The following is a 25,178-nucleotide window of genomic DNA, read 5'->3' on the forward strand; positions in this document are numbered from 1 at the left end:
GCAGTTCGTTGTCTCCAAATCCTTCTTATCAATAATGAACGACCATTAGATAGTTTCTCCTCACAATTAAAGCAAAACAATCTCAGGTAGTAGAGTGAATAAGGCAAAGAAATTACATGACTCAACAAGAGAAGATAACAGAGTAAAACTATTCTTGAGAAATTGGGCCAAAAATGTTAAATCTGACTCGCTGTTTCAAAAATTAACAGGATAGGCTGACTACTGCAAACGAATTTTTTCCATAAAATTTATCTTTGTATGCATCTTTTAGACAACCTCCAGAACCACCCTCTTTACTACTGACACATGTATCTGTCCTTCTGAAATGGTTTACACGGTCATACTTTGCACAGCGCCCTAAGTGGTACTCGGTATTATACAACTGGATCAACAAAAAGCTTAAGAAACATCTCCTTCAATAGCCTTGTGCGCTTTTTGACACAAAAAAATGACTATAATGAACTTGACAAAATATGGCAGCTACCACCAGTGTTACGAAAACAGCTAGGTTATTTCAAACGGGATTTTCACAAACCATTCCTTTCCTAGGATTGGTGATTTTCACAAGATAATCACTCCCATTCCCCAGCAAAGATGGAAATTCTTCTCCATTACGAATTGTTTCTTCTGTGATGTATTGGTTTACAATATGATACTTAAGGACTGCTGGCGTCTGAAAGAAACAACATTATTTAACTTTTAGTTAAATCATTGACTGAATCTGTAATCTAGCGCGCTATTGTGTTTGTCTTTATTCAATTTATTGATTTATTAATTAATTTATTAATTTATTGCAGCTTGCCGAATTAGACATGTTCAGACAACAAATCAAAAACAGAAAGCGACTTCTCAGTGGAAACGGTGATAAACGGACAATACGAGAGCAAGCATGTCCTGGGAATCCCTTCCTCTAAACAAAAAGACTTCAAATTCCATTTGTTGGACATAATGATGGGCTCAAACAAAAAACATTAAAGCACCATTCTGGTATAATTTATACAGCTTGCTATGCAGTCCATACAAGATAGAGTTAAGTTTAACTTAGATGGTGCCCTAAGCAAAAGCAGCAGCTTCTTTCTGGAACAATAATATTTTTTTGTATTTTTAAACTTACCAAAGTCTGGTTGTCTACAAGGGCATATTTTTTAAGAGCAGAGTTGGTTGGAGCAAATACAGTACACGACTCACAGGCATCCAGGGAGAAAAACAGGCTCACATTCTAAAATGCAAAATGTAACAATTCAATTATAAGTCAATTTACCCGATTGCCACTGACATAAGCTTCTTCTAATTGGCTTATTTATTCATCTCTTTGTTTATTTTTTCCTGCAATATTTGTTTGTTTGTTTGTTTTTTTTTTGCTCCTCTATTTATTCATCTATTCATTACACTTAAATGGTTCGTCTAGATGTTAATGAAAGAATAAGAAGAAATAATAAATTTACAGGAAAATTGTTACAAAGCAGATCATCACGCTAATTAAAGTGGATCAAAAATGGTTTGACCGTTTTAAAACACCGACTCTTCGTCAGAAGAAGAGTACCAATTTTTTTTTAAACGTGTTCCTTGAAGGTATCAAGAAAGTCCCAATCACTTTTCTAAACATTTTGAGATTATCTCTTGACACCTTAGGCTACCATAACAACACAAGATAAAAAAAAAAGAGTTAAGGTAACTTTGAACAGTAATCACAGAATATCATAAAACTTTGTGGAAAGATGAATCCTGTTATGCAAACACGTAACTCTCACTCCGCTATTTCTCATAATAGAAGAGGTTTAGCGTGGTCTGTACTCTTATCGACAAAGATATTCGTCCTTACAGTGGTCAATATGTTTACTCTTTAATATTTAATCTTTAATCGAGATACTCCTACAACAGTAATAGCTATACTATGCTGTGGACAAATTGGAGTTCGCAACAAATTCGACTACTGTGATGACGAATATCGTTGTCGATAAGGGTACAGACTGACGCCTAACCACGCGGTCGATTGATTTTTTAATCACAATATTGACGTCAAATAAAATGATTATTTCAGTGCGTGACTACTGCGTGACACATTGACGCGAGCTGCGTCGTCTGCACTCTTATCGAAAGCTGCAAATTAGTCACTCAGCTTGCGACATTACTGCTAATTGTGGTAAAAGAGATTACCTGTGAGATACTGGTGAAATCTGAGAACTCTGGGATACTTTTAAGAAGCTCCGACGTCACTGGAAGCTCCCTCTCGTATGACAGACGAGATGGCAAAAGGACCTGAAAAAAGAGCAGAAAAGCATTCATTTCACCAATACGAGACTCTGAATTTCAGTAGTAAATGTATTGCTCCAAGTATCATGGCGGTGCGAAGGGTTAATGGATAGCATACTCAAGCAAAACACTTGGCCCCTTGAAGTGCCTCTCTCCATCCAGCTATAGGACCTTTTTTCGGGCCAGTTGGGTCTTAATTTTATTTTTTTAACAGGGAGATGTGGTTGTAGTGGCTGGACTCCAAAAATTAAAATGGTTTGTGTTCAATGCATGTCCATGTCATTGTGTTTTGTTCTAAAGCAGGACAGTTAACGTTCACGGTGCCTCTCTCCACACAAGAATGAAAACAAACTGATCATTTCATCCATGAGAAATATTTTTCTTCATTTGCATAATGAACTTAGCAGCTATTGGAAATGACTTCGTCGAAGCACAGAAGGTCTCTTAGACTCTATGTATGATAATCTACGCACACCAGTTTACATTAGTAAAAGGAAACAGACGTATACTGGTCATTAGACAGACGTAATAAGTTATACCCATACTTCCTTATACATGCTATTTCATGCAATGCAACACTCAAGAAAACTGTCTTGACAAATTTCAAATAAGCTTCAGCGGCAAGAGGCCATTAGCTTTGTAAGGCTTCGCCTTAACATAAGAAACAAAAATTGCTCAAATAAGACACAAAGAAAACAAAAACACAAAAAAGTAGACTGATGTTAGAGTCTTACCTGGTCAATCATGTGTACAATTCCATTTTCTGCAGTTATGTTAGCTTGAATAATTTGAGCCATTCCACCGATAAATACCTTTAAAAAAAATCAGAATTTCTGTTTAAAAGAAGTGATCGCCTCCAAAACACTCCTGCTTGGGTAGTCTGTTGCAAATGAGTACAACACAAGTTTCAAGTTTGTTTCATGGGTCCAAAATACAGTAAATACAAGTTGATGTTTGAAGACCGGTATGAATGATAATTGGTCGAAACAGAACAATCACGGCCGACTTACGCCGCTTGTGTCTAACAGCCACAAACTTCACGTTAAAACTGACCAATTGTGTTTTACGAACCGGACCTAAAACATTCAACTGACAATAACTATCCACTTGACTCTGATGATGACTTCCACTCAGGTTGTCGAAACGTCAGTCACCACTATTGACAACAGTCCTTCTCAAGACTACACTCACCCGGACGATCACACTACAATATCACGTGTTACCCCTAGGTCCAAACCATTTACTGAATTATAATTGGTTACCTTTTGACCTTGAGTTGTAACATTTAACACGAGGCTGTTCGAGGTGGTCAGTGACGCCACATTTCTTAGCTTCTCTAAATTGTACACTTGCTCCACCAAATGATACCTAATGAGAAAAAGTCATGAAATTTATTATGCACATATTGACTATAGTCTTGAATATGAAACACTCACTGCATGTCATGGTATGGATCAACTCAACTTGAAATTCCCCAAAAACAATCGCCGAATGAGCTTTGGAAAGCTTGTTTAGTTCTCTGATTCATTAGCCGCAAAAATCTTGTGGTTTTCTAAATCTGTCACTATATTCGTATGTGATAACAAATGCCTGTGACTCAAAAACCAGAACCTGAGAGATTCATCACAAAACATACAACAAAAGAACAATTCCAAGATTCCACTAATTTGAGAACTGGATATAAAGCAAAAGTCCACTGGGTACGCTAAGCTGTGAATCTCAGTAATCACTGGTTGTCACAGCTGGGTGTATGACAAAATTAAGATAATTTGGTTTTATCAACTAAGTTAATAACGAAAATTGGCTGTTTGAGCGTTAGCCCTTCGTCAGAGTTAAGCAGAAGGGCTAACGCTCGAAAAATCAACTTTAGAAACTTACAGTGGCCAGTTTACTTTATCAACTTAGCTATGAACCAAATTATCTTGTACTACCCCCCACCAATGTAGCACCACAGTTTCTTTAGAAACTCCCCCCCCCTTTGTTTATGTACCTTATTAGATATTGAAGTCTCTCAGTACTGTTAGTCCAATATTTTCTATCACCATCAGATAACTGTGAAAGTGCTACCACTGACGGAGCAAACATAGTGATGTTCTTCCTTGGATCTGATAAATAGTGCAGCATGTTTCCTTGCTGTTTGAACAAGAGAAGAGCTCAAAACCTTAATTATGTCAGTGAATATACAATGAAAAGAAATTTTCATCACCATTATCATGATCAAAATCATCATCATCATCATCATCATCATCCTTGCAGTCATCGTCATCGTCATCGTCATTATTGTAAATTGTAATGTTGATGTCAACCTTGATGGATCAGAATCATTCAAAAGGTTTTGTGGAGTTACTTTTAGTTGAAAATTAATTGATTTTTAAAAATTGTTTATTTCATCTTTACTTTTAGTTGAAGCACCTAAAACCAACAACTGTAGTTATAACATAACCAAAGTAAAGCGCGCGCTCTAATTGGTCAATTTAGCGTCGCCCATTTACCCATGGGTGTACGCTGCTGACGTGACAAATGCAAAGACTATTTTTCCGCGCGCGCTTGTTTTGTTCTGGTCACGTAAGATTTGTTAAATAAAAGGGAACTCTTTAGCTACAATGTGTTAATGTTATGTTATAAAACAAATGGTAAACACCACAGCGTACACTATTGAGTTATGGATGCACTTGGGAGGTTTGCTAAGCACTCAAGAAGCTAGAGTCGCTCTCGGCTATCGCCTCGAGCGACTCTTACGCTTCTTTCGTGCTTAGCAACCTCCCGCGTGCATCCATAACTCAATAGCGTACGCTGTGGTGTTAACCATTTGTTAATTATGAGATGTCCCATTGTCAGTGGTTTCAACAGTAGCCAGACGGTAATAAATTTACTTGCCCTGATAAAGTTCTCCAGCGTTGGATTTGTCTGTCTAACGATCTGTATAAGATAAAAGATGCAAAGAGTAAGACAAATGGTAGTGTAGGAGATGTGATGGCCGGATAATTAACGCGATGGACTCTGAGGGCCGGTTATTAAAACAAAGTTTAGCTTTGTTTAACAAAACTGCGCTCTGAGCTATCTTGAATTTAGCTGAATCCTTCATCTGAACATTTCTTTTTGCGAACAGTGTCAAGAGGGTCGAAAGCTAACAGTGGAAGAACATTTATTTAATGAAGACAAACCTCCTATAGAACATACGTGCGGCCCACTGCTTACGTTAAAACGCGGTTTGGGATAGACATCATATAAATAACCGGCCCTAAGTCTTGAGGTCTACGCTTGAGCTCAGAAGTCTCAGGAAGGAAGGTTTTCTTTTTTTTAAATTGTTTCTTTGTTCCCCACTCAGGAAAACGTTTGAACATCTCTCTTCATTTTTTATATTATCACCTACCATAGCAACAGATCCTAGACAAGTATAACCATTTCCAATGAATCCACTGTTGCAATGACAACTGTAATTCCCTGGGCCAGTTCGCGAACACTTTGCCTGAAAAATCAAAGCAAACGTATTCTTTGAATTAAATAAAACTGACTTGGATTTTCTCAAGATATCCCTTAGAAACTTGCGTCAAGTTAAAGAAAACAAAAAATGAGGTCGTGTATATCAGTTCAATATCAACAAGAACTCTGCTGTTGAATCGCTCTAAGAGGGAGAATTTAACACTAAAAAAATAATTCACCCTGATATGTGTGTGTTTTTTAAAGAAGCTGTTTCAGTCTAGACCAAGACAAAGAAATCTATTTCTGCCCTTGTTCTTTATCCATATTCCTTATCTACATGAACTGTAATTACAAATGCATTGTTCACATGCTGAAAGTTGAACACTGCAATAGGAAAGCATCCACTAGAGGGACCTCACCGTATTTACCCAACTTGTCTTGTGTAAATGACGAAAGGGGATTTCTTTCCTTGGAAAAGGTAACTGAGTGTAAAAACCAATCATGGCCCGCTACTATTTTAGCCACTCTCAATGCGCCGGAATGAAATCTGATGCAATTCTTTTGACTTCTAGGTGATCAAAAGTCGTAATTAGCTCCTGAGTGTACAAATTTGCAAAGTTAACGTTAAATGTCTAAAAACTTTAGTTCACTGTAGCTTACAAATTAACCACACAACTTACATCGCGAGAACACCCTCCATTGTTGACTAAACAAGGATTAACTTCATGACACGATGAACCATTTCCAGTATAGCCTGCCTTGCAGACACAGGTGCTCTGTGAGAACACATAACATTAAAAAATGTCAGCGAAAAATGACAAGAAAATGTAACTAGGAACAACGGTTTACTCATAGCGCTCAGTCAACCACGAGCTGCTAAAAATTAACTTGGTCTAACACATCCTTGAAAAAGAACACATTTTTTATTTTTAGACTGTGTAGCCGAAACCAAAGCATACTCAAGACTATCAGAGCAAGTTTTTTTGTACCAAAGTAGGACTGTCGTGATTATCCACATTGCTTATACAATCGGACACCCACTAACCTGTCCCGGACCAACATACTGGCACTCAGCGTTACTGTGGCAATCTCCAGCATTTTCTTCCAGACAAGGATCTATGGCAACACAGACTGTTCCATCACCACGGAAACCAACATCACATGTACAATTGTTGGTACCTGGTCCAGTTTTCGTGCAGGTTGCCTCATGGTGACAGCCTCCACGATCAGGTTTGGAACAAGGATTAATTTCAGTGCATTGTATTCCAGAACCTTCATAACCAAAATTGCACTGACAGCTAAAATCACGATGATTTGCAAGGATTAGATAAGGTAACGACAAGTCTTCTAACAGACTAGTGTTTAGGATATCAGGTCTTGCTACCTTAAATTTGAATACAGTTTATATCTCTATGGTTCTGCTACAAACTTGGTATGTACAGGTAAACTTCACTTTAACGTTGTTGGCTCAGTTTTCTTCTCACCTGTCCACATTTCCCTGTCGTCGGCAAGTGGCATGAGCATGACAACGACGGCTCACTGACCCAGGACATGGGACATCCCGCTGGTCGCAGTTATCACCATGAAAACCAGGTGAACAAGATCCAGCCTTACATGTTCCATTTCCTTGAGGAGAGCCACTGTCACATACTCCATGCATACAGGTGCAAGCTAAAAAGGTAAAACAAAGGGAAGAATCCTAAGAAGAATTTTTGCCACTAGGGTGAAACTGGTATTCAAAAGACCGTAACTGGGGCGCCTTGGACAAAAAGTTACAGATAAAAACGTTATCAAGAAAAGAGTTAGTGTCCTTTAATAAAAAATGGGTAAATAAGCAAACTTACTCTGATTGCAAAATGGTCCAAATTTGTTGCTCTCCTGACAAAGTTCACATGCTGTTCCCTTGAAGTTGGCTTTGCAAATGCAAGTTCCATTGCCATTGATTTTATCAAAACACTAGAGCAACAATGAAAGTATGCATTACCAAGTTGAACGCAATATCTCTCAAAAAAGAAACGACAACTTTGACTTTAAATTTACAAGACACGTAATTTGTAACGTACCTTAACATAAATTCAAATGTACAACCGTTAAAAGCTCATTTTCAACTGAGGATGACATGAAAATGTCGAAACATGTCTTGTAAATTTAAAATCAAAGTTGTCGTTTCTTTTTCGAGAGTTATTGTCACTCTGCTGTCTTTATGTCCAATTGTCATTGGCTAATAAATAGAATCCGCTGGCTTGCCCGATTGCAGTCTCGAGAGAAGCGCGCAAATGTTGCTTAATATCTATCGAATAAATGGAACAAGTGGCGTGGGGCACTGAACTCTATGATATTAATGATTTGAACGTAGTTCTTGAGCAGTATAAGTTTTGAAAGTGCCAGCCAAATACTTATGCACATTGTATTTTATTTTGTTGTGTGTTTGATCTTATCTGATTTCATAGAGTATATTATACCTTTCCATTATTATTGCCATTGCAAGGATTATCAAAAGGCCCTGGACAAGGATGACAGGAAGGACCATAAAACCCTGTGCAACACTCTGGTTCCTAAAAACAAGAAATGACATATTGACAGCCATTAGTTCAAGAGAATGGACCAAAATGCCATAGTAAAGGACCTTCATGCACAAGCATAGATATTTACTAAACATACTGTTGAGTGGAAAATGTGTATTGAATCTGCACCCCAATCTATGCATGTTGTAAACAATAAATGTGCACAAAATCATTTTTAGCTATTCCATAACTAAAAATGCCACAGCAAATTCAAAGCAGTACTGGGTAATTTATACTGTAAACTATCTTTGTTAGATACACAACTTGGTCAGGATTTTCTTAATTGGTTGGCAAAGATCTTTGTATGCTGAATCATTTGATATGACCTTTAAGTATTTTATAAAGATCCCTCAAGGATCCTATGAAGATCGTAGAAAAGATCCTAGTAAAAGTTCTTTGTGAGGTTCCTTTAAGTTCCTCCAAGAGCCCTACAAACATCCTTGTAAAGATCCTAGTAAAAGTTCTTTGTGAGGTTCCTTTAAGATCCTCCAAGAGCCCTACAAACATCCTTGTAAAGATCCTAGTAAAAGTTCTTTGTGAGGTTCCTTTAAGATCCTCCAAGAGCCCTACAAACATCCTTGTAAAGATCCTAGTAAAAGTTCTTTGTGAGGTTCCTTTAAGATCCTCCAAGAGCCCTACAAACATCCTTGTAAAGATCCTAGCAAAGTTCATTATAAGGATCCTTCAAGATCCTCAAGGACGAAACAATTAGGATCTTTCAAATATCTTACAAGGATCCTTTTAGGGAGCTTCTTTGCTAGGATTCTCAACATTTAATTACATGTGATTCAAACTTCCTATTTACCGGAGCTGAACATCTGGTGGCCCTACAACCACGGAAAATTCCAATAGGAACTCCTCGATAACTCAGTCGGTAGTAGCACACAGATGTTGTGGACTAAAAATTAAGATAAAAATACAAAACTCTTTAATATTTCACACAATGGGAAGAAATAAAAACTACTTTCTAGCTTCTTTTTCTATCAAAATACCATTTATATACATCTTGATGTCTTAAAAAGGAGATGAAAAACAGCTTTCAGGAAATTTGGCATACATTGTCACCCTCAAGGAACTCAAAATCAATTAAACCGGTGATAAGGGAGAACATATACCAAGCAGCCTTGCCAAATACTGAGCAAATTTGCCTCTTGTTTTTAATGGAAGTAAATTACCTTTTCATCTATCTTGATCAGAAAGAACTTACCGATGGGGTATATCCTATAGGGCACCCTGTCCTAGGCATGGCTTGAACACCTTCACACCGATAACAAATTCCCTGCCAAATGTTCCAGACAATTAAAAAAGGGGTTAAAAAAATATATCAATTCCATAGGATTCTATTCTAGATCATGATAGAGTCACTCAAATCACAGACTATCTCTCTTTGGCCATGAGGTGTATAAATTACACAAACTCCTAAGAAAGCAAACACAACTATGTGTGCCAAAATGTCAGAAGAGCAGACACATGTTAAAGAATTAAATTTATAGCATTTCTGATCCAATAAATACAACTTCATTGTGACTAGAACCATGATGCCTATTCGCATAGCACAATAATTCAGTTTTAATTGTTGTCTCATCTTAAACAATAACATATGGATGATAAAGACTAAAAACATTTGGAAGTCTTCACGACGGTTACAATGAGACTTTACTTGCCTTTCCCAAAGTCAGGATAGGACGCTGTGAGACACATTTAAATTGACAGTTTTGAAAACTTGAGATGAATAAGTCTACATTCATTTGTGAGATGTCCGATAATACAGGTTGGTCCAATCATGTTTCTGTAGGTGCTCTCAACCCGTATATTGATAAATACATCACTCAAGAGTCAATTAATGGATACTAGACCAATATCACTCAGTCGACCATACCCTCAGTTGACACTTGGCCGATACTTGGTCAAGACTCAGTCGATAAACAGTCAACACTCAAACTTGGCCAATAGTCAGTCATTATTTGGCCATTACTTTGTTGATATAGTCAGTTGATATATTGGTTGGGATATCGACCATCAACTATCAACCAACCAAGTTGACCAAATAACAACCAAGTCTTGACTAGGTATTGGCCAGCTTCGGCTGACTTATGGACCTCGTGTCAACCAACTATGGACCAAGTGTTGGCCAATTAAGTGTCAACCCTCAAGTAACTCAAGTAACTGCCCCACTCTCCACTGATATATCAACTGATATCCCAGTAAGCATGAAATGGTTAAACGGTCTATGTATCCAAACATATCAACTACTAACATTTCTGAATTTCTGTCCATTGCAATATCTTGGCAACAGAGGCTCAATATCATCAGGGATAATAAGGTTATCTGTCACATGAAGTATACCATCACTGACAAGAACACTTGATTCTGTGATGACAGAATCCTCATCCACAACAATACGACCCTGAAGAGCAATGCATTAAGTATTAGTAATTAAAACGTCATGCCACAACCTGCTACAGATTCCACTAAAGGTTTTACAAGGTGATGTTAAGGGACCCAGTACTGTTGAAGCTCATCCAGAGGACATTGCCACTCCCCCCTTAGGCTAAATGCCAATTGAATTGCAAATTTCTGGAGTTAATAAATATAGACCAGTTTGTTATTTGCCAGGGAGGAATCCATAAGGGAAAAAACACATGCATAATACATGTCAGTTAATTGGCAGTTTCAGAATCAAAAGGGGTGAATTAAAAGAGGCCCATTAGGAAACAAGTAAAACATTGTTCTTACTGTGGAAGTTACTTTGACTGTTAATGATTCTCCCTCTACTGAAATAACTTTGCCACTGTAAATCAAGTCTAAAACTGCAATCTGAAGAAGAAAACAGTCATTAGCTATACTGTTGGTGTCAGTGCTGAGGATCTTCCTGAATAACTCACCTTGCACATGCTGAAAGTTAACTTTGGGTGTTCTCACTAAACTACTGCCTCACAAGATCACGCAAAAATGTATAAAGGCTGATAGTTTCAAAAGAAACTGTTTGGGGCTGCGTCGGTGGGGGTAATGAAATAATTTGGATATGTCAACAAAGTTGAAATGGTAAATTGGCCACCTAACGATTACAAAAGCTGACGTTTCGAGTGTTAGCCCTTTGTCAGAGCGAATAGAGGAATTGTGGGTTGTGTGTGCTTTTAAAGGCCGAAAATGGATCAGCTACATTATTGGTGGGAAAAATGTACCCAACTTGTGTACACAGGGATCGATACTACCAGCCAAAGAGATGGTTTCCTTCAGTTGAACGTGGTAACACCCAGGAACCCTTGTTTAATGGTTTCTTCAAATGAAAGAGGATGCAAAACTTTTCCCTTTATCTTTAATGTAATAAACTATAGCAGATTATTAATGCTGTGCATGAACAATTTTGGCAGAGACAAACCTTTCCTGTGAGAATATGGTTTCTTAAAAGTGACTTCAATTTTCTCCTTCCCTATAAAAAAATTAAATGCAATTAGGTCATATGATGTGCTGGGTAGAGCATGTAAAATCCCTATGGATACCTCAATATTAAAGTCAAGCTACTTGAGTGAAGACCACAGATTGAGTTTCAGACTGAGAGACACATGTTTTCTTTCAGTTAATAATTTGCCTTGTTCTCTCTGTATCCCTGGTTCTCTTTTTTTCAGGAGTAAAGCAAAGTATTTGTTGTTTGCCCACTTCACTGAATGAACAACCAGAATTTTAATGAACTAAAGGATATGCATACGGAAAACCACATGGTATAGAAACTTCAAGGAGTATTAATTTATTAATAAACCTATAAAGTGAGAAAACCAACCAACATGATACCCTACTTTCTCACATTGTCAAAATTGCCATTTTCTTAAAACGTGAGGGTTTTTCTGTATATCTTGTACTAAGCTATATAAGACCTCTTAATTTAATATTATCCATACCACATCCGTGCTGGTCAAAAACCTCATGGTACCATTGTCAATCTTGTCAAAAGCAGAATTTACTGGCACCAAAATGGTCAGGGAAGCCCCCAAACCACTCAATTCTGCAGCAATTTCAGATGACTGGTAAAAAAAAAAAAATTAACATCCACATTTAGGTCACAACAACAGAACATTTCAGTCATGGCCATTTGTCAAGTATAGAGCAGAAAATTTACTACTTGCCAAAAGATAAACAAATCAACAAATCAAGTTAAATCACCATTTCTAAATCTGTCATTCATTTTTTTTCAAGCTAGAAACATTAACCAACCAAGAGCTTTCATCTCATTCATTTTCAACCTACCTGTAAAAGTGAGGCAAAAATTGAAAATCTACTTTGTGCCCAAAGGACCTGAAGCAATGATTTCTAGAAGAGAACACAAAGTGGTAAATGAATCATTACAGTGTGACTGGTCTTTTTTGGAAATGATGTTAACTAGTGGGTAATTAAGACTCAACTGATTCATGATTGAAGGCTGATTAGTTTCGAAAGAAACTGTTTGGGGCTGCGTCAGTGGGAGTAACGAAATAATTTGAATATATCAACAAAGTTGAAATGGTAAATTGGCCACCGTAATGATTACAAAAGCTGACGTTTCGAGCGTTAGCCCTTCGTCGGAGCGAATTGAGGAATTGTGGGTTGTGTGTGCTTTTAAAGGCAGAAAAACCAATAACGTAGCTCCATTTTCTGCCTTTAAAAGCACACACAACCCACAATTCCTCTATTCGCTCCGACGAAGGGCTAACGCTTGAAACGTCAGCTTTTGTAATCATTATGGTGGCCAATTTACCATTTCAACTTTGTTGATATATTCAAATTGATTCATGATTGGTTGGTTTTTATCCATCTGTGTAATGTTACATGTAATGTGGGTCACTCTCATATCTTAATTTTCGTTAATTAATTGAAAGTACTTTGTAAGGTGCTGGCAATTTGTCGACTCTTGTTGAGGAGAGTCAGTTCTAAGTTTAACTTTTAATTAAGTAAAACAAGTTCTCCAGAGTCTTTTGGGCAACTAATGAAAACTTACAGAGCTTGTTTCTTGATAATCTCCGACATGCCACATAATCTTGTCAATGACATGAATCATCCCATTACCAGCTAACAAATCACGGAATAGCACTGATGCATTTACAGGCTGGTTGTCCAGTTTTAAGTACATGACATTCTGTAAATAACAGTAAATAACAGTGATAAAGATGATATTAATGATCAGAAAAGCACTAAACAGTTGTCAACTAGAGAAAGACAGTAGAGGTAGATGCAGACTCTGGTATCAAGTCACAAATTAAAACATCTTATCAGTTCTTTCAATTTCAAATACAAAAAGATGGTTTTTAAAAAGACCATATGCTTACTTACATCCATTTAAAGTATCCATGCATGCATTAATTTAATTTATAACTTTTAACCTGGTATTCTGAGATGCTTGCATCAATCCCCTGTAGTGTTGTAACTTTTTTGTACTTTTTCAACAATGTGGAGTCTAAATCAGCAGCCACTAAGTGTCGACTGACAAAATGTGACGCCATGTCTTTGTTTGCCAATAGCTCACTCAGCTGAGGATGAAGCAAAAATGTGTCAGTGAGTAAGATGCAAGACAGGTCCTTTCCCTGGGGAAATAAGGCCAATTAGCTTTTACCTTCTGGCAAAGGGTTTCCACTAAAAAAGGGTTACTGGCAGTATAAATTGACATCAGATTTTGTACAAATCAAATTAATTTGCCACAATTTCAAAGCTGCAACAGAATGATCTGTTCAGACTACAGATACCACCAATTAGTCTAGCTACTGAAGCATGAATTTAGGAAACAATTGTGCACCCTGTGAATTTCTCTACTGCATGATTGTGCAAAATAATTCTCTTCCATTGTTCCCACTTTTGAAAATCCTTTTGAGACACTAGTTAATCTTGAAACAGCAATATGTCCAATTCGACCTGTTTTCACAGGAGCACCTTACAATTATTTTTATTTACCGGTACTATAAAACTATTGCATGTACCTCTTTTCCGTAAAAATTATTACCTCTTCTTGTGTGAGATTTGAAAATGCACTGTTCACCATTACAAAAAGAGTAAATGGACCTGCTCCAGAAAGAGCCGAGTGCATAAATGAACCTGTCAGCAAATCAATAGCTGTGGTCAGCTGTCCCTTGAGTCCATCTGGGCCATCCAAGTTCAGGTCTTTTACCCTCTGCAATCACAAGAACACATGTTTTAGCTCATAAATTGTACTGCACAGATCAGGATAGGGGCTGCATGGTCTTTTTCAAAGGGTGCAGAGGGAGGTAACAGTTGCAAACTTGTGTGAGGCTTACGAGGGACTTAAACCCCTTCTCTATACCCTGTGTACATGTGGCTTCATATTCACATTCATGTAGTAAAAAGAACAGGCAAAGGAAGTATCTAACCAAGAGAAGACTAAAAATTTATGCAGTGTAGATTATCCATATTTGCACATTGTCGCAAAATTGAAGTATCAAGTTTGTATACTGTTGATTTCAAAAAATCATCGCACAAAGGGGTACCTACACCCAAGAACCCCACCCAGCTGCTGAGCCACTGCACCTCTAAAGATTGCCACACCTCTCTACAAAAACTACCGAGGGGAAGGAGGTTAATGACTGTGGAAGAGAGGTGGCTGTAATAGGAAGAAATTAAAGGAGTGATATCACACTGGATTTCTCTCTTGCAGACGGTGATGTAGTTCTATTTAAAAAAAGAAAACCAGAGACAAGCAATCTATAATTCAAAATATTCCCCTTAAATCAAATCTGGTCATCGTTGATCAGTTTTGATTGCCTTGATGCGCTTTACATAGGTTACATTACATACATAGGTTAATTCACCACTCCCCATAGGGGCTTTTCAGGGCTAACACCCACCCAGGGGAGGACATCCACCACACGGTAATCTCGTGTGTGGGAAATTAACATCTCCTACCCCTAACCCTGCAGGAGACGGGACATATGGTTTATTCATCCTTATCCAAGAAGACTAGAATATCTATCCATTTCTTGATTATAGAAAGGTAGCAAATTCTCCTCAGTTATTTTAAGACCATGAGTATTGATCCGGCTGGGGCTCGAACCCTTGACCTCCCGCACAACACAATCCGGTGCTCTAACCAATTGAGCTATGAAGGATTGAAACACATGTTTCTTTGATTTGTAAGTTATATTATCCCTATTTTGTACCAGCAGAACACTCACCTGGAGAATATTACCATAACATGTGGTACCATTTCCTCTATATCCAGTCTTACAATCACATCTAAAAAAAAAGTTATAGGAAACAACTGTTATTAATTGAAAAAAAGTAATGAGACACAGACACTCTTAGGTTCCACACAAGCCTTTAACAAGAACATGATCCAAACCTCTTCACTCCAGGTGCCTCCATTGAGCAGTTTGCATTCATGTCACATCCACTGCCATTTTTACAGAGATCAATGAGTGCACAGCCAGCCCCATTGGTGTAGTTTTCATATCCAAAAAGACAGCTACAGTTACTCTAAAAGTGCAAACAAATTTTTCATGTGATTAATCAAATTATAGTATAAATTATATTTGTGCAAATTTAAAGTCACTTCAACTTTAAGACATTGTGCTGTTGGGTCAAATATGTGATAAGACATTGGTCCATCAAACTTCTACAAGGCCAGTCACCTAATATATATTTAAAGTAAGTTAAACTTAACCCTTTAACTCCCAAAAGTGATTAACCTGTAACTTCTCCCTATAATATCCATAAATTATCTGGCAAACATGTAATGAGAATACCCAACCTTACAATTATCTTTATCTAACACCAAATTCTTGTAACTAATTTACAAGGAAATGTGTAGCAACTAGAGGGGAGAATTAACAATTAGATCAAATGTGTAGCAACTAGAGGGGAGAATTAACAATACACAGTCACTTTTTCTGTGTGTGTGTGTGTGTGTGTGTGTGTGTGTGTGTGTGTGTGTGTGTGTGTGTGTGTGTGTGTGTGTGGGTGTGTGTGTGTGTGTGTGTGTGTGTGTGATGTTGTAGTTCAGGCTACTTTATGTCAAATGGTGTAAAATTACTTATCCCACAGTTAAAAACCCAGTCTGCATTGATACTTGTCCTCCGATTGTTTTCACAGAAGAGAAACAAAGCCATGCAGTGGAAAAAATCCACCTTGTGAGTTTCACGTTCATCTGCCATAAGCTCACCAACCTCCTCAAAGCTCTGCTTCTCGGACAATTATTGATTTTCTTGGACAATCTCCCAGCAGCAAACATATATTATCAACCAACATACAAGCTGCCTGAAGGGGTTTTCTTTATTTCTAAATAGCATCCTCTTCAAGCTCATTAATTGTTGATGACTGAGTTTAAATTTACCAAACATTACAGAACACTGAATGGCATAGTTCACGTTTCTAAGTTTTTCAGTCAATATACCTTTCCAGGTTGTAGGAAATTACATTGAGTAGAACTGGATGGACAGCCACCATTGTTCCTCTGGCACGGGTCTATAGCTGAAAAAATGGAGCAAAAATTCAGTAGCTAAAGGATAAGTAGTAATTGGAAATAGATACAAAATAATTTCTCAATTCTTTCCTCTGGGGAAATTTCATGTACTGTGAGAAATTGTATACTGATTTTCCAGTTTATGGTGTTTTCAAACCTAGTTCTTTACTTTCCCACATATAAAATGTTGGATTTGGCTCAATTGATTTTGAGGTTTATATTGTTGAGGTGAAAAAACAAAAAACTTCACCACTTGACTAAACTGTACAAAACTTAAATTCTAGCTCGATCTCCTTCTGCACAAACAATTGTAAAGGTCCTTTTTACCCTTGTGGCATGTCTCTCTTACTTCCCTACATAGTAGTCCATGAAAAGAGTTCTTCTCTAGCTTTTACCAACCAATCATTAAAACTAGTGAAAGGGTTATTCAGACTTCAAAATTTGTTCTACCTGTTTAAGAACACTACACAATGATTTTCAAAAGCTTTTATACACAATCAGTATTCAACATTATCATACCAATGCAAACTGTTCCATCTCCTGTATAACCTGCAGCACAGGTGCAATTATTCTTGCCTGGCCTTAGGTAGAAGCAGTCAGCATTACTATGGCAACCATGGGAACCATCCTGGCAAGGATTTATTGCTAAAGGCAACAAGGTAGGTAGGTTAAAACCAAGGTAAAAAAGTACTTCAAACAATTTGAAGAATTATTTTTTCTGTCAGTGACATATGCAAACTATATACTTACCATAAATCCTCTAATAAGCCCCCGGCCAGCCCCCTCCAGGGCGTGGCTTATTAGAGGAGGGCAGTATAGAGGGGGGTTATTAATTTAGACCTCAGTAAAGAAGTCAGTAAAGAACTCAATTTTATGATCTAACTCACTCAATCAGGACCTTGTTTAGCCATGTTATATTTTTAGTATCGCTGTATAATTTCCTTATTCCATATTCTATTGATGCCAACATGATAACATCAATCAATCAATCACCATGATCAATTTTATATGACAAACTTAAATTACAGTACTTGAATAAATTCATCATACTTACTGACACGGAGTGTTATTTTAAATTTTTGTTTTTTGAGGGGGAGGGGTGGGAGGGCTTAATAGAGGGGGGGGCTTAATAAACTTCTTCCTCTATAGGGAGGGGCTTATTAGAGGGGGTGGCTTATTAGAGGGGGTTGGCTTATTAGAGGGGGTCACTTATTAGAGGGGGTGGCTTATTAGAGGGGGTGGCTTATTAGAGGGGGGTGGCTTATTAGATGGGGGTGGCTTATTAGAGGGGGGTGGCTTATTAGAGGGGGGTGGCTTATTAGAGGGCGGTGGCTTATTAAAGGGGGTGGCTTATTTGGGGGAGTGGCTTATTAAAGGGAGATGGCTTATTAGAGGGGGGTGGCTTATTAGAGGGCGGTGGCTTATTAAAGGGGGTGGCTTATTAGGGGGAGTGGCTTATTAGAGGGGGATGGCTTATTAGAGGGGGGTGGCTTATTAGAGGGGGGTGGCTTATTAGAGGGGGGTGGCTTATTAGAGGGCGGTGGCTTATTAAAGGGGGTGGCTTATTAGGGGGAGTGGCTTATTAAAGGGGGATGGCTTATTAGAGGGGGGTGGCTTATTAGAGGGGGGTGGCTTATTAGAGGGGGGTGGCTTATTAGAGGGGGGTGGCTTATTAGAGGGGGGTGGCTTATTAGAGGGTGGTGGCTTATTAAAGGGGGTGGCTTATTAGGGGGGTGGCTTATTAGAGGGGGGTGGCTTATTAGAGGGTGGTGGCTTATTAAAGGGGGTGGCTTATTAGGGGGGTGGCTTATTAAAGGGGGATGGCTTATTAGAGGGGGGTGGCTTATTAGAGGGGGGTGGCCTATTAGAGGGGGGTGGCTTATTAGAGGATTAGAGGGGGTGGCTTATTAGAGGGGGGTGGCTTATTAGAGGGGGGTGGCTCATTAGAGGGTGGTGGCTTATTAAAGGGGGTGGCTTATTGGGGGGGTGGCTTATTAAAGGGGGATGGCTTATTAGAGGGGGGTGGCTTATTAGAGGGGGATGGCTTATTAAAGAGGGTGGCTTATTAGAGGGGGGTGGCGTATTAGAGGGGGATGGCTTATTAGAGGGGGGTGGCTTATTAGAGGGGGTGGCTTATTAGATGGGGGTGGCTTATTAGATGGGGGTGGCTTATTAGAGGGGGATGGCTTATTAGAGGGGGCGGCTTATTAGAGGGGGCGGCTTATTAGAGGGGGGTGGCTTATTAGAGGGGGGTGGCTTATTAGAGGGGGCGGCTTATTAGAGGGGGTGGCTTATTAGAGGGGGTGGCTTATTAGAGGGGGGTGGCTTATTAGAGGGGGTGGCTTATTAGAGGGGGTGGCTTATTAGAGGGGGTGGCTTATTAGAGGGGGTGGCTTATTAGATGGGGGTGGCTTATTAGAGGGGGGTGGCTTATTAGAGGGGGGTGGCTTATTAGAGGGGGGTGGCTTATTAGATGGGGGTGGCTTATTAGAGGGGGTGGCTCATTAGAGGGGGGTGGCTTATTAGAGGGGGAAAAAGCAAGAAAAACAGCCTAATACAAGCCAAGTGACTCATTATAAACTCTCACTTTCTAAAGAAATACCTCCTCTCATTTGTCTCAATCTCTTGCCCTTTCTAACATTCCCATATCCTGGTTTACATACACAAATTCAAAGATAAAGTTCTCAAATTTTCCTCTTTAACCCTACAAACCTTTCTCAACTGGAAAAAATAATGCATACCAAAAACCCTCACCTTTGCAAACACCACTAACATTCCTATATCCTGGATTACATACACAAGTGTCAATATTTTCAACTCTGAAGCAGTTGGCATTAGCTCCACAGGTAAGATTTCGGTCACATCTTGGCAAAGCTAACAACAAAAAAATATATATAACTGTAAGGAGGAGTGAATTAAACCTAACATAGATTCCACTGAAAGGAATTGTATTTGCATAGTCACAGGTTAGCCACTATACTTACTATTATCACAGTTTGACCCAGCATATCCTAAGACACAAGAGCCTGGTTTGCAGTGTCCTGTACCATTCAATCCACTGTCACATGTCCCATGTTTGCAAAGACAGGCTAAAATAAATAGCATGCTTGATGAGAAATCTCCAACAAGCGCGAGTGGAATAATTGTTTTATTAAAAAAAAAAACACCCCCCAAGATATTAAACAAATCTTCTCGACTTTATTTCATGAGAAGAGACCGGATGTTACGATGTACAGACATTAGATTATGGTATATTGGCTGATATGCCATAATGGCTAAGCCAATAAAAAGTCTTGAATTGCATTATTATCCAATGATCCAGTTTTTAATAAAATCATATATTCCATGTTGCCATGGGTTTGTTTAGCTACTGTCAGTAATACAGCACAGATGACATCAAAATAAGGTATAAACGTGGTTGAGTGGTCAGCATGTCGGACTTGCAATCCACCACTCCCAGATTCAAGTCCCGTCCTGACCACTACCTGGATTTGTTTCATGGATAGCTCCGAGTTCAAATCCTCAGCTATGCTTGTAAATAGGCAACTGGTTTGCCTTTGGCCAGTTGGGATTCTTAATAATGTTATGTTTAATTTGAATTAATTGTTTCAGTTGTTTGCTCGGCCCCACTAACATTTGTGAGCGAGAAATACTGCCGAGGGTAAATAAAGGTATTTAGTGACAAAAGAGAGGCACCTTTATTACGGATAAATAGCCAAAAGTAATATCATACTCTAGAGTTTTGGATCCTCTCAAATATCCTAGAGTGAAAACACAATACTGTAATACTTACTTTTATTGCAGTAGCTACCAAATTTGTTTGAATCCCAACACAGCTCACATGCAAATCCCTTATAGCCATCCTTAAATGAAAGTAGGATAAAAACTAATCAACGACAAATTGTGGGCATAATAAAATATAAGCAATGACAATTCCCAGATGAAGTGAATGGAATTACGTTACTAATACTGCTTTAATTTGTTTATATCTCTCTAGTATATATATATATATAGGCTACTCTTTATAATATTAAGCTGTTTTTTCATTAATTTACTCAAATTTCAAATTTTTTATAATCACAAAGATGATTAAATCAATCAATCACTCAGTCTGAGGTAGGCTTAAAACAGAGTACAAGACTTCTTTAAAATTAAGGTACCTATTAGCACATCAAACTTATATCAAGAGAAATAATTGAGTAATAAATTTCAAAAAAAAATATCATTAAAAAAAATACAATTATTTTAACATTAGAAAAAATCTACATTATAAACTTATCATAAGAAAAGGCCATCAAATTCTTATGATAGATTGACAAGGTATTTGACTCTCTTATGCTAAGAGGTAATTCATTCCACAGTCAAAAAATCCCAACGGAAAAAAGAATTCTTAAAGATGTCAGTCCTGCTGAAAGTGACATCAAGCATTAAATGATCAACATTCCTAAGCGGTTCAGTACAAAAGCAAAACTACACATAATTGAAAATGTTTAACTTATAATTATATAAATTATATATACATAATATATATCGATGCAAATCTCTTTCAGATTCATTACCTGGCTCAGAGATCTGCAACCACTTATTGCCAGAGTACTTTATCATGATTTGTAATCTCACCTGACAAGTGCATGTTCCATCACCACCCACTTTGTCATTACAAGAGCCACGCCCACTGCATGCAGGCACAACAGGACATGCTGTACAAAGAGAAGGAAATGGATCACATCACAAAACAAGACTCCACTTTACAGTTGCGAGCTTCACATTCAAGCCAACATACATGACAATTGTGCATGACAAAAGTTGTTCTAAAGTACATTTTTCATTTTCATAAACATGTTACAGCTCAAAGTGATGTAAACAATAAAGATGTTTGATAAGGCAGTCCTTGCTTAAAGGATTAGAAGTAGATGTAGAATAACAAATTAAGAGCATGTTACAGACTGGTACAATGGCAAATATAACCTATACAGACAACCAATATTATACACAGGTCATTAATATTTTCGATCAGATTTATAGACATCCTCACGAGGCTTTTTCATGAGTTAGTAGGGTTTTTTCTATTTCATGTGCTCTCATTTGACATGAACAGATTTTAATGCATCATTGTTTGTTAAACAGCATGCACCAGATCTTAATGATTCCTCTTAAAATTAATCCTTTACACCCTAAACTCAGATTGCATATTCTCCGTACTGTTCTCTACACATTTCCTGAGGTGCTGACAAGGAGAATTTGTTTAACAATCAAGAGCTTCTTTGGTTGGTGATCATTTCCTTTATTCTCCTGACCTTAATGTGTGATTCAGGGGGGATATTGTTAGGAGAAATTAGATGCTAGTCATCTCTTGGGTTCAAAGAGTTGAGGATTTGTGAATAGTCAGTAGCTTTATGTAAGGGTGTATTTCAGTTTTAAAACAGTTTTACATTGCTTCCTTCTGCTTTATCACTGATATGACACACGCACCTGACAATATTTTCATTCAAATGCAGTTGTGTATCACTTCAAGAATATTTGTGGTATGACAGTACTACATATGAATTTGTTTGGATAGTTTTTTTTTGTTGTTGTTTTTGCCTTTCTTACACAATCTTAAAATTTTTTCTCGTTTTTGCACTTATTTGAGGAGGTAGTATTACGGCATTGCACTCCAAAATAATAGGTCAGTGTAAGTCAGGAAAAAAAATTAAACTTTCTCTCACAACCAAAACAGAAAATTTCAGCCGACCGCGCCGAGTACCACCATCAAAAACCATCAAAATGTTGAATAAACAATCCCCAAGCTGTAAGGTTTTCAAGGCCATAAGGCGATTTACCTTGTACGAGAAAGAAAAATTACGACATGGCAATAAAGTTCTTGACGTAAGTTGAACTCTTCAGTTGTACGTCCCTTCTGCCCCCGCTGAGAGTATTTTTGTTTCCTCGTCTCGAAATCTGAGTGTCGCAAATTATTTACACTTAGCCCTCTAAATCTCCACATTGAAAAGAAAATCTACTCTCTGTAAATTGGAGATTTCACTGCAACATCTAACTTTTATTTTGTAAACGTGAGTGGTTGAAATAGGATGCTATATATTAACCAAGCTACGATAGTGTACTTCAATATTGTGAGCTGGACTTTGGAAAATGCGCCGCACACTGTCATATGATCTGCATACAGTAGCCATGTGCTGCAAGAATTTTCATTTTCAACATTTTAAAAATTCATTAAACGTGGACGAGCGAGCTGTCTTGCTTTGCGATTAGAATCTTTGTGATTAAGATTTATTTAGGCTTTCTATCTGCTTGTGAGCTAATTTGTTACACTAAATACAGGACGCATCTCTGCAGTTTACTTACATTTGTAAGTAAATTAATTTTACATGTTATTTTAATACATTACCTTTATAAAACATTCTGTCGCAATTAGAAGCGAAAGCGGACGAGTTTCTCCTTATTGGTCAATTTCATTTAATTCGATTCGTCATCTTTCACCAGCTGATATAATTTTATTGGCTTTTTGGGCGCTTCATGATAACCCAATTGCCAAAAAAATAAATAAGCTAAAAAGCCCTTGCCACATTCCCGCGAAATTTTGTAACATGATGACTTCTAAGTTCGTGGCGCCAAATTCACGCAATTAGAAATTCCTAAGTTACGACAACTACATTTCTATGTCCAGCTTTAACTCCACGTTAAATTATCGAATGAAACAATATATATATTAGCAGTGAGACGAATTGCCCAGTAAGCCTCGATGAAAAAGCAAACTGTTTGATGATCCAAATGTTTATATTTCCAGTTGGGTTTAATTTTTAAATGGGAGAAAAAATGTCAAGTGTTGTGCGCACTCATTTACATTGAGTTAACGCAAGCAACATTTTTATGATTAAAATACCTTGGCAGTCTTGTCCCCAGAAGCCGACACAACATTCTTTTTGTGTAATCTTCCTTGTGCAATTATGCTGGCATCCAGGGACACGCATGGAACCGAAGTTAAATCCAAAATAAACGGAATACGAACAGCTTTGTTCGCCTTCCCCACTGGTAACTTGCTGGTAACCAGACGGGCATGGACGTTGAAGAAAGGCATTTACCGAACATTCCATGCAGTTGCTCCACACGAAACTATCGATCTGCTTGTCGCATCTCTTAGCTGCAACAATCGACGATAACAAGATCACGCACACAGCGAAAAATTCCCGGACCACTGAGGTGCTCTGCTGTATCATCGCCATTTAGCGCTCGATGGAATAGCCCTCGGGCGAATGTGAAGATTTTTCCTCGTGAAGGGGTTCAAAAATGTAAACTATCATCCAATCTTCGCCGCTCGATCGATCCTCAAGTACTTACTCTCTCACTGAAAGAACTGAATTTAGCACAGTTTTCTAATTTGCATATGTAAGTGTTTACAAACTACGGACCAATGAAGTTTTAACTGATCGCACATATTACTCCACCTAGTTTCGAGAAGGCAGACTTTCAACAACTGTATGATTTTACATTTTCAAAGACATTACGCAATTATCAAAAAGAAATTAAGATAAATTAGAAAAAAGGAAAATGTCTAGAATCGGTTTACTTCGAATTCCTGAGTAGCGTTTACTCAGTGAAGCGGAAATTTTCTTCCGCGAACTACTGCTAATTTAAATCTTTGAAAGGTGACCGATTTCTGTTTTGAAGATAGCGACATAAAAAAAAATTGGTTTTGAGGCTATAAAATAAAATTATCAAACTTTTGGATCGAAACAAGGGGTCTTTTTAGGGAAAGCAATATTTAATGGACGTAGTAACCCGAAAACTGGGGGCGGTTTTGGCTCAAAACGTCCGGTAACTCCGACCAGAGTTAAGTTCTGACTAACCACAAAGAATTATAAACTAACCAAAGGCTACTTCTCCTAAAATATGAGTCTTGAGCTATAGTGTTCTGAGACATTTCTTAGTCAGATATTGACAACTTCGATAACAATGTTCTCTTGCGTGAAAAACAATTTCACACCAGGGGTTTCTTAGGGGATTCTATCTTTAAGTGATAAAAGCGCCGCTCATGACGAAGATTGTTCGGTAAAGATCCTTGGATATTGGCCAAGTTTACTGAAAATTATCATTCCAAGCTACTGGCGAACACATAATTCACGGAGAAAGAGGATCATTTTTATCTCGCGAAAAAATGTCAAAAGCTTTTTCTCTCGAATGCTCTCTCTCGACGAAGAACATTAATGAATGTCCACAAAAGCTATCGTTTTACTACCGGAACGGAGTTTTGAGGATCCATCGTTTCCGTTATTGCTATGAAACTGAAAACAAACACACCTAAGAAACTGAGTCCATTCCAAGAAAGTTTAGATCGAAAACCAGAATAACTGCTTAAAACTCATTTCATCTCTCATTTCTTTATAGCGTATTCCGTAATTTTTTTCCCAAAATAACTAATTTTTGCATTATCATTTCCTGTTTTTTTTTAGTCAAGAGTCTCGCAAATATCTGACTGAACACTGCTCAACACTCATTTC

At 37.9% G+C, this 25,178-nt stretch overlaps 1 protein-coding gene across 1 annotated transcript in view; it reads right to left on the bottom strand.

The window, feature by feature from the left end:
• The window catches only part of LOC111330772 (stabilin-2), a 48,943-nt gene extending 24,799 nt beyond the window's left edge, over positions 1 to 24,144 (bottom strand). Inside the window, exons 1-32 of the mRNA XM_088762168.1 lie at positions 23,564 to 24,144; positions 21,301 to 21,380; positions 20,474 to 20,543; positions 19,665 to 19,769; positions 19,435 to 19,554; positions 17,200 to 17,325; positions 16,612 to 16,688; positions 15,562 to 15,695; positions 15,395 to 15,455; positions 14,209 to 14,376; positions 13,595 to 13,741; positions 13,213 to 13,350; positions 12,486 to 12,548; positions 12,140 to 12,262; positions 11,623 to 11,673; positions 10,977 to 11,057; positions 10,498 to 10,647; positions 9,448 to 9,519; positions 9,046 to 9,138; positions 8,139 to 8,231; positions 7,521 to 7,632; positions 7,161 to 7,347; positions 6,722 to 6,974; positions 6,357 to 6,452; positions 5,627 to 5,722; positions 5,131 to 5,172; positions 4,244 to 4,386; positions 3,516 to 3,621; positions 2,988 to 3,065; positions 2,158 to 2,259; positions 1,115 to 1,219; positions 536 to 673 (exon numbers count right to left, since the gene is read on the bottom strand). Coding sequence (XP_088618294.1) covers positions 536 to 673; positions 1,115 to 1,219; positions 2,158 to 2,259; positions 2,988 to 3,065; positions 3,516 to 3,621; positions 4,244 to 4,386; positions 5,131 to 5,172; positions 5,627 to 5,722; positions 6,357 to 6,452; positions 6,722 to 6,974; positions 7,161 to 7,347; positions 7,521 to 7,632; positions 8,139 to 8,231; positions 9,046 to 9,138; positions 9,448 to 9,519; positions 10,498 to 10,647; positions 10,977 to 11,057; positions 11,623 to 11,673; positions 12,140 to 12,262; positions 12,486 to 12,548; positions 13,213 to 13,350; positions 13,595 to 13,741; positions 14,209 to 14,376; positions 15,395 to 15,455; positions 15,562 to 15,695; positions 16,612 to 16,688; positions 17,200 to 17,325; positions 19,435 to 19,554; positions 19,665 to 19,769; positions 20,474 to 20,543; positions 21,301 to 21,380; positions 23,564 to 23,903 — 3,750 coding nt within the window. The 5' untranslated portion in view covers positions 23,904 to 24,144. The remainder of the gene's footprint in view (positions 1 to 535; positions 674 to 1,114; positions 1,220 to 2,157; positions 2,260 to 2,987; positions 3,066 to 3,515; positions 3,622 to 4,243; positions 4,387 to 5,130; positions 5,173 to 5,626; positions 5,723 to 6,356; positions 6,453 to 6,721; positions 6,975 to 7,160; positions 7,348 to 7,520; positions 7,633 to 8,138; positions 8,232 to 9,045; positions 9,139 to 9,447; positions 9,520 to 10,497; positions 10,648 to 10,976; positions 11,058 to 11,622; positions 11,674 to 12,139; positions 12,263 to 12,485; positions 12,549 to 13,212; positions 13,351 to 13,594; positions 13,742 to 14,208; positions 14,377 to 15,394; positions 15,456 to 15,561; positions 15,696 to 16,611; positions 16,689 to 17,199; positions 17,326 to 19,434; positions 19,555 to 19,664; positions 19,770 to 20,473; positions 20,544 to 21,300; positions 21,381 to 23,563) is intronic.
• Positions 24,145 to 25,178: the final 1,034 nt, after the last annotated feature.

This window comes from Stylophora pistillata, chromosome 5, assembly GCF_964205215.1.
Source record: "Stylophora pistillata chromosome 5, jaStyPist1.2, whole genome shotgun sequence".
Lineage (NCBI taxonomy): Eukaryota > Metazoa > Cnidaria > Anthozoa > Scleractinia > Pocilloporidae > Stylophora > Stylophora pistillata.